At 33.8% G+C, this 17,067-nt stretch overlaps 1 protein-coding gene across 1 annotated transcript; it reads left to right on the top strand.

Moving 5' to 3' along the window:
- Nucleotides 1-5,022: 5,022 nt before the first annotated feature.
- On the top strand, nt 5,023-9,840 carry LOC110109932 (4-coumarate--CoA ligase; the record flags this gene model as incomplete). The annotated part of the gene is given in 5 exon segments (XM_020841160.2): nt 5,023-6,046; nt 6,325-6,523; nt 8,402-8,615; nt 9,088-9,190; nt 9,485-9,840. Coding segments are annotated over 5 exon segments (1,650 nt in total). The 3' UTR covers nt 9,617-9,840.
- Between the last annotated feature and the right edge of the window lie 7,227 nt (nt 9,841-17,067).

Here is a 17,067-nt window from a genome sequence, read left to right as displayed (position 1 = left end):
AAATGTACATCAAGCTAAGGCCTTCTCCCAAGGAAGGGCCTCATTTGTAATCGACTGCAATACTAGTGGATTCATTCAACAACTGGGCTAGGCCCCGTGGTTTTTCCCCCTTTTCAGGGGTTTTCCACGTAAAAATTCTTAGTGTCTCATAAATGCTAGAACCTCTCTCTTATCTGATTGCGTGCCGGATTTTCATACAACGCTAAGACGATAAACTTTATATTTCTCTACCGCCGCGAATACTCCTGGACGCAACAAACCTAATGAAACCAAAATCAGTCTAATACGAACACAATTGGGTCGAAATCGAGGGTCCAAACCATAGTAATTTAGAATTTTCAAAGCATAAATTAGATGATCAAATTATATTCAAATATAACATTCTTAAAGTCGAATCAAGTGGTCCGATGAGATGAATCCAGTGAGCCCAAAAAATCATTAAGGCCCTCAAATGCTCGATAAACAGTCTATGATCAAGAAAGTCAATATCAGTCATCGATCAAAAACAATCCCAACATGCCCTTTATCTTCTCCCTATTTATTAACCATGCCACTCCCAAAAAACTACTATAAAAAATTTGCTTTTGCAGCACTTTTTAGGGGCTTTCGTGATTGTTTTAACCTCCACAAAAAATATTACAGTGATTCTAATATCCCTACATGTCTGTTTTATTTATTATTCACTGCGAGGGGTTTTTGTAGAGATTTTCCAACCTACGAGGTAGATATTGAAGCGTTTCCTTTACTAGTGAGTTGCTTGAGCAACTAAACAAAGATAATCGATTGATTGAAGGAAGAATAGAAGAGGCTCGAACGAAGGAGAGAAAAGGAAAATGTTAGGGAGGCTCGCATGGTGTATGAAAGATTAGGGCTCTTTAAAGCATTTCTTACGACTTCTATAACAACAGTTTTAATAGCTATTATTAGTGGCAATTAAAACCATTGGGAAAAACTACTTTTAATAGCAATTTTAAAAACTGTTACACCAAGTGCTACAGAAATATATAGTGTAATAGACTCATCATTCTTCACAAATGGGGGAGGAGAAGAAGAGGAAGAAGGAAAAGAAATCTAAGATCTCTCTCGCCACCAAACTTCTCCTCGAACACCGTCTGGCTGCCAACCGATGTCGGACTTCCACCAAGCCGTAGACCGACGCTAAACTTTTGCCTGATTGTCGATCGACGTCGGACTTTTTTTTCGGCCACAAATTGTCACCTAACTTCTGCCTAGCCACCAATTATCCCTGAATTTTTGCTTGTCCACCAGTTATCGTCAGACTTTTGTCTGATCATCGAACTCTGCAACACTTTTGCCCAACCACCAGCCATTATCAAACTTTTGCATTACCACCAACTATATCAGTCTTCTATAAAACTCCTTAAACTGTTGTAAATTCACTATATCCAGATTAAAGGATAGGTAAAATTTTATACCTCACTCAAATTTTGTATAATCATTTTGATTGGGCGTGGCCCCATGATTTTTCCTTTTTCTCAAATTTTTCACCATAAAAATCCTAGTATTTTATCTTATATATTTGTGCAGTGCTAAGACAAAAACTTCACTCACTCTACTGTCGTATATACTCTAGCCCATAATTGTTTGGCGTCATATGTGGTAAAATTTAATCTCATAATCCTATGCTCCGCTTCAATGGTCAACTGGCAAAATAATCATAGTATGGGAGCGTCCCGCTCCAACACACATCAAATCAAAAATCAGTCTATGAACCAGGGATGCCAGACAACTGCCTCTCTTTTCCACTATGGGGGGGGGGGGGGGGGGGGGGGCACTATTAGGGAAGGAACATCAGGACCATCCGTGGAAGACCGCATTTGAAAAATGGAGGAATCTTAGAATGAGATCCTTCCACTTCTGTGAAGGATTCAACAATCAGAGCTAGCATAATAAGAGAAGATTCATCTCCCTCATGATTTGTCGCTAGCTGAGAATGTTTGACCTAAATATCTTCAAGCAAATACCCTTCTACCCCAGTCAAGGGGTCAACCTATATCACAACAAGAGATCAACCTCATTGACATGGCTAGTTTTACCCATTCTTATAGCACAGGTTGGATAACTCGCATTCATGTAGTTGTCGCCGAGAACCTAGCACGACCTCATGTTATTGAACTCCAACACAACACCGCCTTTCATCATAAATTGTGATAATTGGTCTAAAAAGAGTTTCTTATAAGAGATGGAAGGCAACCTTATCATCAGTAGGACTTTTAGGAGTTATCACTCTTTACTAAAGTCATTCTTCATCCTATATCATGAGTTGCGACAATCGGTCTAACAAGAGTTTTTCTATTAGGAGTAAGGGCACTATTAGGGAAAGAACATCAGGACCATCCCTGGAAGACCGCATTTGAAAAATGAAGGAATCTTAGAATGAGATCCTTCCACTTCTGTGAGGGATTCAACAATTAGAGCTAGCATAACAAGAGGAGATTCATCTCCCTCATGATTTTTCGCTAGCTAAGAATGTTTGACCTAAATATCTTCAAGAAAATACCCCTCTACCCTAGTCAAGGGGTCGACCTATGTCACAACAAGAGATCAACCTCATTGACATGGCTAGTTTTATCCATCCTTATTGCACAGGTTGGACAACTCGCATTCATGTAGTTGTTGCCGAGAACCTGGCACGACCTCATGTTATTGAACTCCCACGCAACACCGCCTTACATCATAAATTGAAATAATTGGTCTAAGAAGAGTTTCTTATAAGAGGTGGAAGGCAACCTTATCATCAGTAGGACTTTTAGGAGTTATCATTCTTTACTAAAGTCATTCTTCATCCTACATCATGAATTGCGACAATTGGTCTAAGAAGAGTTTTTCTATTAGGAGTATTATCTTCTTTTCACAGTAGTGTCTTTTATGAACGCTACACCCCTACTCTCTTATATGTTTATGTGTTAGATTTTTATGTAAAGCTAAGACATTAAACTATATCTCTCTATCATCGCGAATATTCTAGGACGTAATAATAATATAATATTTTATTGGTTTTTTTTTTTTCAGTATAAAGTGGATAATGTTAGATTTTAACTATTTCATTTAGAATATTGACTAATTTGATACATTGTTTTCTCAATAAAAATGCATAGAATACTATTAACTACAATCCAAACAAAATTATGTCATTGTCTTGATGTTGGAAAATCCATAAAAAAAATTCAATTTTCTTTTAATTTCCATTATAATATATATTAAGATTAAATCAATCACTGAGCTTTGATATTCCACCTTTAACAATGATAAACACACTTATTTCACATCATATGTAGTAATCTTATTTGATGTGCTTCATGTAAGATTTCATATCTCGATTTTAAATTATGTGAAATCAACATCTTAAAATTGAAACATCATTTGTTAGATGTTATATATTGAAAAATATTGATTTATAATGCAAAAGAAAAATTTGAAGGAAAAAAAGTGAAGTTTTTAATTAATATTGATGCTAATCATATTTAATTAAATGATAAACTTAACAAATTTAATCCTTTTTAACTTCAAGTCATCAAATGAGTCATAAAAAACAGCCAAAAATACTAATAAATACGTTGCAACTGTTGCTGCCAGCCACTCATTCATCTGATATCTTGAACTTTCGAGAATCGTAATTCAAATAAGTTGCCCAAAAACTAACTCCAACTCAATCGACATATTAATTTATTATATTCAATGCATGGATTCACAAAGACCATCTATTAGTCGAGGCAAGTCATCCAAACAATATTGCCAATTTATTGATAGTACGCGCGCATCAACCGAGTGGAAAGACTCATTAGAATAACTTATCAGAGGCACTCACTATCAATTCTGAACTTGCTAATAGTTCTCCTATCCTATCTACAAACAAACTTCATGATAAACACACTTGTCAATAGCTACTACCACATATTCAACTTATCTATTTTCTACTTAGTTGCGGTATATTCTTTAATTCTCATTATAATTTTTATACTAAAAAATTACTTTAGAAATAGTGAAAAAAAACTCAAAAAAAAAAGTCCTAAAAATTATTATAGACTGTCCCTATCTCTCACCTGTTCTTTAAATTTGACTCATTTATAACAGGTGGAGTTTATCGGCTAATTAGCGCATATTTAATAAACGACGTGGTTCTACTTCTGAGTCTCAAACCCGAGTGTTGCAATGGCTCCACGCCCTGTATCGAATAAGACTACAGCACGTGTCACACACTATGACGAACCTCGTCGGGTCCCACGGAACCCTCGGCTCAGCTTGACGCGTGTTTAGGTGAAAAGCCGGACGCGCGAGCTGCTCCCTTCTTCCTAAAGGTCTTGAACCGGACACACGCGTAGACCGATGTCACCCGACGTCACCCGGCCTGTGGTTGGTGGTCCGGCCCAACTGTCCGGTTCGACTCACCCACGCCAGCGGTAGGTAAAGCCGCTTGCGGGTCCCGCCGTTAATGGCCAATGACTCCATTCGGTAGGGAGTCCACCAATTCCCGCCCCTCACCAACTCAATTGAAATTGGCGACCAATTCTGTCGCCACGCTTCATATCTAATCTCAATATATTTATAATATTTAAATTTAATTATTTAAATGATTTAATTAAAATAAAATTGCATTAGATTTAATAAAAATTTTAACTAAGAGTATTAATTTTAAATATAGAAAATAGATATAATTTAATAAATAATAAAAAAACTCATAAAATTTATCTCATTTCCATTTCATAATGGCCAGGCAGGCAGGCACCCTTCTATTAAATACAAACATTACTGGATATAAATTTAATTTTTTTTAATATTTAATACTTATAGATAGCAATGACATTTATAAGATATTTTATTATAAACAATTTCTTTTCTTTTTTTTCCAGAAACACCCTCTTCTTCCACTCTCAACGACCCCACTCACCAACCTCCGCAGCACTATATTACCCTCTTCCCCTCTAATTGCTTGTCAGGGAAGAGCAACAGCAATACTCCACCACAAATCGAAATCTTCCCTTCTTTCTTCCAACCTTCCTCGCCAAACCAAATAAACAAAAAAATGGGCTCAATTTCGCCGGAATTCGCCGTCGCCACCACAGAGAAACACATCTTCCGCTCCAAACTTCCCTCCATATCCATCCCGGACGACCTACCCCTCCACGACTACTGCTTCGAAAAGCTTCCAGAGATCTCCGACCGCCCCTGCCTGATCGATGGTGCCACTGGCTCCATACTCTCCTATTCCGACGTCCACCTTCTCTCACGCCGCGCCGCCGCCGGCCTCCACCGCCTAGGCATCCAGCAAGGCGACGTCATAATGATTTTCCTACCCAATTCCCCTGCTTTCGCCTTCGCTTTCCTCGGCGCCTCCTTTCTCGGCGCTATCTCCACCACCGCTAACCCTTTCTACACTGCCTCCGAAGTCCACAAACAAGCTAAAGCCTCCGCGGCCAAGCTCGTTATCACCGAATCCTCCCACGTTCATAAAGTTCAAGACTTGGGCATAGATATCATCGTAATAGACGAGCCTGTACCCGCTGGATGCCGTAGCTTCTCTGAACTCCTCTCCGCCGACGAGAACGAGATTCCAAAAGTTGATATAAAGCCAGACGATGTGGTGGCGCTGCCATACTCCTCCGGTACTACAGGATTACCCAAAGGCGTTATGCTGACCCACAGATCCTTAGTAACTAGCGTGGCTCAACAAGTCGATGGAGAAAACCCAAACCTTTATTTTCATAAGGAAGATGTTCTGCTCTGCGTGCTTCCCCTGTTCCATATCTATTCCCTTAACTCTGTTTTGCTTTGTGGGTTGCGTGCCGGGTCGGCTATTGTGATAATGAAGAAGTTTGATCTCGTGAAGTTGATGGAGTTGGTGGAGAAGTACAGGGTTACGGTGGCGCCATTTGTGCCGCCCATAGTGGTGGAGATGGCGAAGAGTGAGGCGGTGGACAGCTACGACTTGTCGTCGGTGAGGATGGTGATGTCGGGGGCGGCGCCGATGGGGAAGGAATTGCAGGATACGCTTACGGCTAAGCTTCCTAACGCTAAGCTTGGGCAGGTACGTTGATGGTGTTCATGATAAAAATTTAGTAGATAATAATCATTAAAAAAAAAACAATAATATCATATTATTATTATAAAATAGTGCCTTAGGCTTCCAGGCAGGATCTGCTGCAGTGATAAATAGTGCACATGATGCTTTGAATTTTTACTTCCATGTGATTATTAAATATTATTAAATGCTCTTCTTGAAATTACCTAAATTTAAATTTTATCTTAATATAATATTTTCCTTATTACTGTTAAAATTATAATTCAAAAATTATTTGGGTGCAGGGATATGGGATGACAGAGGCAGGACCGGTTCTATCCATGTGTTTGGCATTTGCGAAGGAGCCATTCTCGTATAAGTCCGGTTCATGCGGCACTGTTGTTAGAAATGCTGAGCTCAAAATTATAGACCCTGAAACAGGCGCCTCTCTGTTTCGCAACCAACCGGGAGAAATCTGCATTAGAGGAAAGCAGATTATGAAAGGTAATTTAATTAATTTATTTATCTTAATTTACTTAGCTTAATCCAAATTAAATATTTATTATTTATTATTGTTGTTCTTGATTATAACCACAATAATAAAAATTACAATTTCAAACAAGTTGCCACAGGATAAAATAGATAAATTTAGCTAACTAAATAAGAAATAATTTAAATTTCATATAGCTTATCTATCAATAATCACTAGAATTCTATCTTGTAACTATATTAATCATCCCATCACAACTTGGAGAATAATATCTTATCGTTCAAAAAATAATATCATAGCATGGCAAAATTTAACACATAAAAAATGCATTTTTTGCAAAAACAAAAAAATATTTACAATTATTAGTAAAAATGTTTTTCACATTTAGCAAAATTTTTTTAAAAAATATAAATATATCTTAATATAAATTCTGAATTTATAAATTATAAATATATTTTAATATAATTTTATATTAAAATATTCAACAATAAGTTTTACTCAATGATTTGAAAATTGACGTAAGAGCTTGGAAACAGCTTTGCTTACTATTTATGTATCCATTCGTTAGTTAAGAGATAGAGAGAGAAGTCATAAATTAGGTGACACTAAAAAAAATTAGGCAACCAAACATATTTAATATTATTTAAAAAAGAAATAAATAAATAAATAATTTTAAAAAATATTTAATATTACCAAAAATTCTGATTATCGCTGGCGGTATTTTCGAGGTCAAAGCGACGGCTGAGATGTCTTAGTTTCATTGGATGATTCAAACGGATAAGACTTTGCTAGTAGGTGAACCTATATAAAATTTCAACTCATTATTAATTAATTTTATTTGTTCTAGAAATTTAAAAATATTAGTTAAATTTGAGTTAGGTGAGAAAATATGGTGGGGGCCAAACATGCTCACCAACCAAATCGGCCAATTGAATTTTAATGTGGACCATATAGTCTTTTTTGTATGCGCTTCTCTTTTTAGTCATACAAGAATATATATATTAGGAAATCAAATTATAATTTATTTTACTCAATTATTTTAGTTTTATTGTAATACTTCAATTTTTAAATGAGATATTATTAAACAATACTTTATCTTTATTTGTGATATATAAATAGTAAGTGTGGAATTTAAGTGAAATAAAAAAAATTATCTTATAATTTTAAAAAAATATTTTTTATATTTTGTCTACAAAGGAAAAATAATTTCTGAATAATTATCACCCGTCATTAACTCTTCTTAGATCGGCTAAAAACAAAAATATAAATGCTTAATCTCCTTAGGTAGTGAGCAAACAACGTAAAATTTGATGAATAATCATGAAATGAATCTTCTTAGATCGCTACCGCTAATAAGAAATCAAATGCTTAATTACATTCATTAATTATTATACTGAGCTGAGAATTAAAAAAAAAAAGACAATGGAATCTTTTAATTTCATAAATAATTAAAATTTAAGGATAATACATATAATTTATTTTATTAAATATTTATACAAATAACTAAGTTAAATATAATCTGTTTACTAAATTGATAATGTATAAAATTTTCCCTTTAAATTTATTATAAATATATCATTATCGTTAATTATGTAATAAATCACCAACAATTTCTTATCATCTGCCAATGGCATCTTGCAATACAGCAGAAGACAAAAGGATAAGGATTCTTTTTTCTTTGAGTGGAAAAAAAAATAAAAATAAAAATTATATAAATCCCACCAAACCTGTCGCAATAAAGTGCCTGCCCATTATATAAATTTTTATCCTCTGCACATTGTTTCATGCATAATATTTTTAATAAATAACTAATCAAATATTGATTTCTAAAATAATAATTAATTATTATTAATTTTGTTTAATTATTAAAAAAATTATGATAATTATTGCAGGGTATCTGAACGATCCTGAAGCCACAGAAAGCACAATTGATGCAGAGGGCTGGCTGCATACAGGAGACGTAGGCTATGTTGATGATGATGACGAAATATACATTGTTGATAGGCTGAAAGAGCTGATTAAATATAAAGGGTTTCAAGTGGCTCCAGCAGAGCTTGAGGCTTTGCTCATCGCCCACCCTAAGATTGCTGGCGCTGCTGTTGTCCCGTAAGTGCTTAATTCTATGTAATTAGCTCATATAATTATGATTAGAATGAATTTAGATTTTAATTACTATTATTTTATTTTTGCTTCACAAAATATTTTTGTTGTTTCTTAAATTTATCAAGCATTAATTAAATCTGGATTCTAAACAATCATATCTTATACTTAAGGTTTCGTTTGGGACAATTTTCTTATTGCTTTCTACAACAGTTTTTTAGTACAAAAATTGTTGAAAGGAGCGATAAACAGTGGCCAAAAGCTGTCCCAAACAAAGCTTAAGGCTTCATTTGATACATCTTTCAAAAAATTTTATTAAAAAACTGTTCTAGAAAGCAGTAAGAAAACTGTCCCAAATAGAGCCTATATTTGATATGAGGCTGTTAGTGTGCTTGTTGAGTTGGAGTCAAATTGAATAAAGAGTAGTTACAAATTGATGTGCAATGGTTAGGAATTGAAGATTTTCTTGGTAATGCAGGTTGAAAGATGACTTATGTGGAGAGCTTCCCATTGCATTTGTTGTGCTATCAAATGGTAATGAAATCACAGAGGATGAAATCAAGCAATATGTTTCAAAACAGGTAATAATTGCTTTTCTGAAGTGTATCAAATTTTGTTTTGGTTTTGCTAGGAAGTGAATGTTGTTAATAGAAGAATTGTGAGATTTAAGCACTATTGAATCAATGTATGGGTGTGAACTAGTTCATGGCTTGGGCTTGATTCTTTAATCAAGTTTGGGATCGAGCTTAACACAGGCTGGTTTAAATTTAGCTCGGTTCATGAGTTGGCTTGATTTAGCTACATTCATAGATTGAAGTGCAAATTTCTTAAATATTATGAGCACTGATAATTGTTGTGTAATTGATTTTTTGTAGGTGGTTTTCTATAAGAGAATACAAAGGGTTTTCTTCATAGAGGCTATTCCGAAGTCGCCATCTGGCAAGATTTTGAGGAAGGATCTGAGGGCGAGATTGGCTGAAATTGTCCAGAATGGTCTGACACAGTGATGATCATCTGGTTGTTGCTTTGATAATAGTTGTTTAAATCTTCCTTCAGGCATGAGTGAAAGAGAGGAGGTCGAAAGGGGTTTAGATTTCACCTTCTTTGAAATATTGGATTGGTGAAGGTGTATTTTATATATATGGAACGGCTGTAAGTCTTTAAAGTATAATACATGCTTTGGTTTGTATCTATCTTGTTCTTTTTATAAGAAAAAATATTTTCCATGCTATATTTGATTATTAATTTATGTAACATAAATCATGATATATTTTCTTACTCTGCATTTGTATAAAAATAATTTTCACTATCAATTGTGTCCGAACAGATGGATTGTCATAAATAAGAAATTTTGTCTAGAGATGTCAACTAAAACAAAATGTCAATAGGACATGTTGACTCAAAGTTGAATTATGAAGCTTACATCGGATGATTTAACCTACAAATCTTGAATTGATTCAATTGTAAATTTTTTTGATTGAGTTATGTCTTTCGATTAAGTATGTTGTTGATTAGTTTGATTGTTTGATAAATGATAGGATTTTATTCTTGTAAATGTAAATTAGGCATGAATCAAGGGATTTAGACTAAGCCCACTCTTTGTTTGATGCCCTTTGAGAAAAGTTAGCTTCAATTTGATTTGGTATACCAACTAATCACTTGTTTGAGTGTTATTGAGATTCACTAAGTTGACTTGTTTCTTGGGTTTGATTGAGTGCTATTGATACTCATTAATTTGACTTGGTTGATTAGTTTGACAGAATTAGGATCAAACTATTTAGGTTAATTATGTGAACCCACTAAAAAAGTTGGCTTTATTGACCTCTAAATCTTCCATTCTTTCACTATATCAAGCCACACATGTAAGTGGCAATAGTATTTGACACTATATAAGGTTCCACTAATTTGTTTGAGCTCATAATAAATAAACTAGTCACATGTAGTCTCAGTTGAATATAATTTTTGAGGCTTATTTGTGTTATTTTTGGGACCATGTGAGCTACATAGGCGCGAAAGATATCTGAAAAATGTTAACTCTTTATTAGGGTTATATTAACCATATCACTATAGCAGCCAAGATCATAAAAAGGGTATTTAAGTATTTGATATTGTGTTGGGTTAGTCAAAACTATACTAAATTTATATTTTAGTTTGATGAAACCTAGCTTACTTGAAATATCATTTCCTTGTACTTTTTAGGAGATGATAAGTAAAAACCCTAAAAAATTTAGTGGAAGTTTATAATATTAAACATTATTTTAAAAAAAATTAAATTGTATTTGCTGGCGAAAAAATAATCTAATCAAGCATGACAAGTGATGTAAATTTTACTCTCAAAGGACTTAAACATTTATAATCGATAAGAACTCTATTTTCAACAAATGTTTAGTCAAAATAATGTGGTTTTGATTGGATAAATCCAATATTACTAAGAAAACCTTGATTTAAGTACAAACAAGCTTAAGCCAAACATCTAAAAATATAATGGGAAATGTTATTCAAAATTTTCATTCATCAAATCAAAATAATCATCTCAATAAGATGAACCTAATAAGCTCAAAAGCACCCCAATTTAAGAATTTTAAAAAATTGGAGTTGTAAAAGATACAATCAATAAGGCTTTTCTTAAACTGTCCAATTGGTCACCCTATTTGTAGGAAAAAATGACTAGAATGTTTGCTCAAAAAAATAACATATTGAATCTAACTTAGTGTCATTTGATTTAATTAAGATTTATTCTGCTGACTTGGTTAAGGAGAATGGTTGAATTAGAGCCACAAAAAAATTTAATATTGAAATTTTGCCACAAAAAAATCATTTGATTAAGTATGAAATTTTATGCAAAATTGAGATCTCAAACCAACCATCATCAATAATTTATTATGATATTGTTTAAGATCTATTTACAACAAGCTTCTTTTCAAGAAAATGATATTTACTAGACATATTTTACAATACTAAGAATGACTCTATTCAAATACAAATAGCTCTAAACCATTCATTTGAAAATATATTTGAAATCTTCTTAAGGCTATTTCTATCGCAAAATTGCTTCAAATTTTTAATACTTAGAGTTGAGATAAGCACCATAACAAATTCAAAATATCTAGATTTCGAGATCATTGATGAATTAGAGATGCAAAAAATCATGATTAGGAGTATTCATTTAGATTGTTAAATGAGGCATCCAAATTTTAATTAGGAAATGATTAGGCAGTCTCCTCTAAAAAACCAATAAATAGGTCTTAATAATAAACTTTTGGTGGAGAAAATAACAAGAAAAAAATTGAGCTATGTTCAACATTTTTGAATGCCGGCTATCACAGTATGTTATTACTATTTGTTGACACCATCCATCAGCAAATGTTGATGCTAGTTATTGTCTCCATCGAACAATCGTCTCCACTAACAAACACTGATTGTTAACTAATATTGATGCTCACAACCGTCATACATCGATCAGTAACCAATGCAAACATCTTTTGTTCCCATCATTAAATGTCGGTCATCGACCAATGACACCTACCATCACAACTGGCAGATGATCTTGCAACTACCATGGATGATCAGAATCCATAACGAACTAACATACATCAATCATTCTTGACTAATATTCATCTTTTTGATCACCTTATCTCTCCTCTCATAAGGAGAGAAATTAAACTAACAATCAATCTCCACGCACTTTTGACATTCATAATCGTCTGTCATACAATGAATTCTAGTGACTAGCATTAGATATATGCCAACTATTTATGTCTAGTGCTAATTTAAGAGAATGATTGATTTGATTATAATAATGATGATTTATTTCAAGCAACTTTATCCTTTTTGTGAACTCAAAGTAAAGTTTTTTACTTAATACTTTATTAATAAATCAGTCAACACCTACTTAATCCTTAGCATCACCATGTGAAATATATTTAATTCATCAAGAAAGTAGAATATTAATAAATTATTTCTTATATGTACTTTATTTTGATGAAATTGACAGCTTCATAAATAAAACAAAACACTTGCCCAATATATGTGAGACAGGTCATGCGCTTCCATTAGTTGTTGGCTGCTTCCAGCTGTGCTCAAAGTTCATATTTAATTATTAAATTATAAATTTAAAAAATAAATTATGCTAATATATTTAAATATTAATATAAGAAATATTATGAATGGTAAACAGGTGAAATAAAGATCTGCATTAATGTTATTTATTATACATTAAGAATTAATAAGTCCGCTTTTTGGTTGTAATTTTTCATTTTATTTTTAGCTTTTTTTGTCTACCAAAGCTGTAACCGTTTTGATTTTCATTAATATATTTCTCTTTAAAAAAAAAAAGAATTAATAAAAATTTAGCATATTTTACTTTGTATTTTTTTAATGCATATTATTTAATATAAAGATAAGGGTAATTAATAAAATTATTTACATTTTAGTTCATTCAAACTGAACGAAACTTAGCAAATAAAATTCGATTCAATTTACAAAATTGTTTGATTGGTATGATTTTCTATATTTTACAAGTTAATTTTAAAAAAGGAGCTTCTTAATCATTGGAATGAGCCGAAGGCTAAAAATTTAAAAATGAGGCAGTACTCCGAAAAGTTTGGCACATTTAGAATGTGCCAAACAAAGAGATCAAAAGAGGAATTTTTATTGGGTGTGAATTGCGGACGTAGCTCTATGTATGCAAACCTGTAGCTGAACGCCACGTGGAGCCCACCTTGACCCGACAGATCTATTAAGCACGTTTATTTTTTTTACAGCGCGGCCCGACGACCCGAACCGCCTGAATAATTGAAAAAAAGAGCGGCCTGGCCCAATGACTCGTCCTGAAATGAATTTGTATATGTCGTTTCATTTCTTCGAGATAATCCGAAACATCTCTTCCAATTTTACTTTTTCGGGCGATTTGATTTTCTACATTCATCCACAAAGAGAAGTTGGAAGCGATTATTCATCTTCTACACGAAGCTACTACACGAAGCATCTTTAGTCTTCATCGTCTAAATGACCAAGGTATGTTTTTTCTATAGTTATTTGTATTTATCATATTTTAGGGTTTGATAGTAGTATTTATAATATGCTATCCTTTTTGCTCTGTAAGTTGTGTGGCTTGGGTACCGCTGGATACCCCGACTAGGTACCCAGTGGTACCTAACGGTACAAAAGCGAGGTACACTGAGTACCACCCCTTATGTTATTTTTAGAATGCATTGTAAGTTCCATTAGTTTTTTATAGTTCTAGGGTTTGTCGTTAGAGTATTTTTTTCTGTTGAGAGAACTATTTTGTATGTTTTTTCCGCTTTATTCCTGAGAAGTTCTTGATGGACTCTCGGTACTGTTCGGTACCTCCAGGTGTTTTTATGCACCGCTCAGTACCGCTCGGTACGTAGAAGCACCTGACCTGGAATGAAATTTTTTCTGATCAAATACAACATATTACCCAGGGATATGTTCTGAAGATTAGCTTCCGTTGCAGAACATCGACTTTTAGAGAAGTCTGTGATCATTTGGTCAAAATATTTGGCCAAAACTTTATGGAGAGTTTGAAGCAAAATAATCTTCATCACTTTCTTTTGATGCCGCATTATGTACAAAATATTTTATTGGTATTCAGATTGTTCTCGTACTGGGACATTAAGAAGCAATGCTTTATCATTAAAGACCAGAAGTTACCATTTACTATCGATGAAGTTGCTATGATATTAGGCCTACCGAATAGAGGAAACAATTTTGAAATAGGTAGCGCCAGAATCACTGGAAAATAAGCTAATGATATTAGGAAGGAGGTTATTAGTTTAGATGAATCAACTCCACTACCCAATGTAGTGAAGAAATTCATCATTAATTTTTTTGTTGTTAAATCTTTTCTTTCCTCTGCACAACTATCGAACACCAGCATCTATCATCAGTGTAGCATGAAATGTTGATAATTTTTTATCTTACAATTGGCCGGAATCAATTAGAGAATTTCTTGTGGCTGACTTTGATGCAATTGCGAAGAAGTTGAGCAAATGACAACCACTTGGATACTTGAATGATTTTGTTAAGATTATAATAGTGAATACATTGAATTGAATTTTTTTTGTATTTATGAATGATGTAGAATGTTTGAAGATCTAATTTATGTTGTAATTGTTATGTTTTAGGTGCAGATATGATTTCTAGAGCACTCTACAGTCCACAAATCATTGGATTCAAAATCAAGACCACGATATCTCCAATGGGGTTGATAGTTTATAGCGAAGCAGAGGCCAGTAGTTTATTTGAAGGTCTTGAAGCTATAGATTTAATAAATTCTTTTGATGGAATAATAAGTGAGGAGAGAGAATTATTAGCAAAACATCTACCACATTCATCACCTGACAGATTCCCCAATTTACAATTCATCTTGCGCAAACCTCGCGTACAATGTTCGTCACCTTCGACATCACCACACCCTTTATCCCAAGCCCAATCAGCCCACCACCACCAAGCACCCAAAGCCCCCCCAAGTCACTTGGGCAGCAATAACCAACTTCCCCAACTGATGTACACCATGATAGCAAAGAAGATTACCTCCAGAAGATATTGGATCAAAATAAATTTCTTCATAAAAGGTTAGTAAGCTTGGAATCAACAACAGCTCTGATTGAGTGAAGAATGGCAGCAGTAGAACATCATGTTTTTTAGCAGAGGGAGATGGATAAGAGATTCGAAGCTATGGAGAAGTTCTTATCTGAGAACTTTCAAACATTTAACCCCTTGTCGACTCCAGATGTACACATTCAATCTTCTTCCAGGACTTTGACTGATGAGAAGAAGAAAGTGGTGTGTGAAGGGGTGGATACAAATATAGTGGTCGTTGCTGAAAGTCCATTAGAATCTGATGTCCCAATCAACGACAACACATATAATCTGCTTGCTGATGTCGATGATGCTGCCAAATCTGATTCATGCAGCACGGGCATAGCAAGAAGGGTGAGAAGAAGGATAAACCGTAAAGCAAAAGAGGTAAAGACACCTTTCACCACGGATCAATATAAGAGAAAGATGATAAAAAAAGCTTCTACAATGCCTTCCCCATCAAAGACAACACTCACAAAAAACTATAATTGATGTAAATACTCTAAAATCACCCCAAGCAAGACCAGCTCCACAAAAAATAGATTATCCAGGGAGAGCAATGATAAATGATGAGATGAGGATGTTTATCGACAATTGCCTTGAAAAGTATACTTATAGTTATCGACAATTGCCTTGAAAAGTATACTGATAAGTAAGTTTCAAACTTTGACAGTACCGCTAGGTACCGCCTGGTACCGCTTTGTACCACTAGGTACCGATCGGTACTACTAGGTACTAACGCTCATTTAAAAATATGCTGATGACCTCTTATATTTTATAGGGGATATACTACTCATACTGCAGAATACATTCATATTTTCATAAGTCAGATTGATGAACTTTTAACCAACTAATATCTGGACAACAACCACATTGATGCCTTTGCAATTTTGCTAGCTGAGAAGAATAAACATCTTCTTGGCCTTTATCAACCATTTATTTTTGTTTCTAGTCTGCTTTTGGTAATATCATTACTTCTTATTTTATAAATCTATTTGTTTACAGTTCTTCTAATAAGATTAAACATACAGGGTTCCACAAAATATAAGTTAGAGAGTAAATAATATGTATCTCACGTAACCAAGGATGCAATGACTACTTCAAATTTCATTTTGCTATCAATAGATGATAACCAACATTGGACACTTCTGGTTGGTGATTTGAAGAAGTCAACTTGGTTTTCTTTGATTTGTGGCCTAACCCGATGCATCGGGATATACTCCCAAATGTTGTAAGTAAAGTGTTATACATTATATGTTTGATGTATCGATTCGTAGATACTAACAAGTTAACTTTAATTGTAGATAAATCATTTATACGAGGAAACTGAAGACAGTTTTGAAAGTGATATCAGATCATGGCCAGTCATGTTTGCTGATGGAATTCCAACTCAAACAAATGGCTATGACTATGGGATGTTTATTTGTAAATACATGGAAACTATAATCCTACCAAAATATGTTAAGTGGGAAGAACTATTAAACTGGCAAGCTGAAATGCCTAAGTATAGATCGGAACTTGCATTCACATTGTTATGTTCAATGCTTAAATGATTGATGATAATAGAACATATATTGTAACATTGTAAATAGTTTAAGTACATTAACAAAGTTTTACTTCTTAAACAAATAGTGAACACGTTGTTGGAGTTGAGTTTGTGTAGAATAACATTCAAATTCTATCATGAGCTCAAATTATAAATCTTGTCAATCACTGATTTCCAAGAACTTCTTTCGCTTACGTCCATGCACATGTTGCTTTAGTAATTGTTTATATAAATCTACTAGAAACCTTTCTTCGACTGGATCCCAAAGATGATAAAGAATTACATTTCGAACATCAATAGGTTGTC

This window comes from Dendrobium catenatum, unplaced genomic scaffold (genome assembly GCF_001605985.2).
Source record: "Dendrobium catenatum unplaced genomic scaffold, ASM160598v2 fragScaff_scaffold_621, whole genome shotgun sequence".
Taxonomy (NCBI): domain Eukaryota; kingdom Viridiplantae; phylum Streptophyta; class Magnoliopsida; order Asparagales; family Orchidaceae; genus Dendrobium; species Dendrobium catenatum.
Note: the sequence above shows the minus strand (reverse complement) of the source record. Positions and strands in the feature narration are given on the sequence as shown.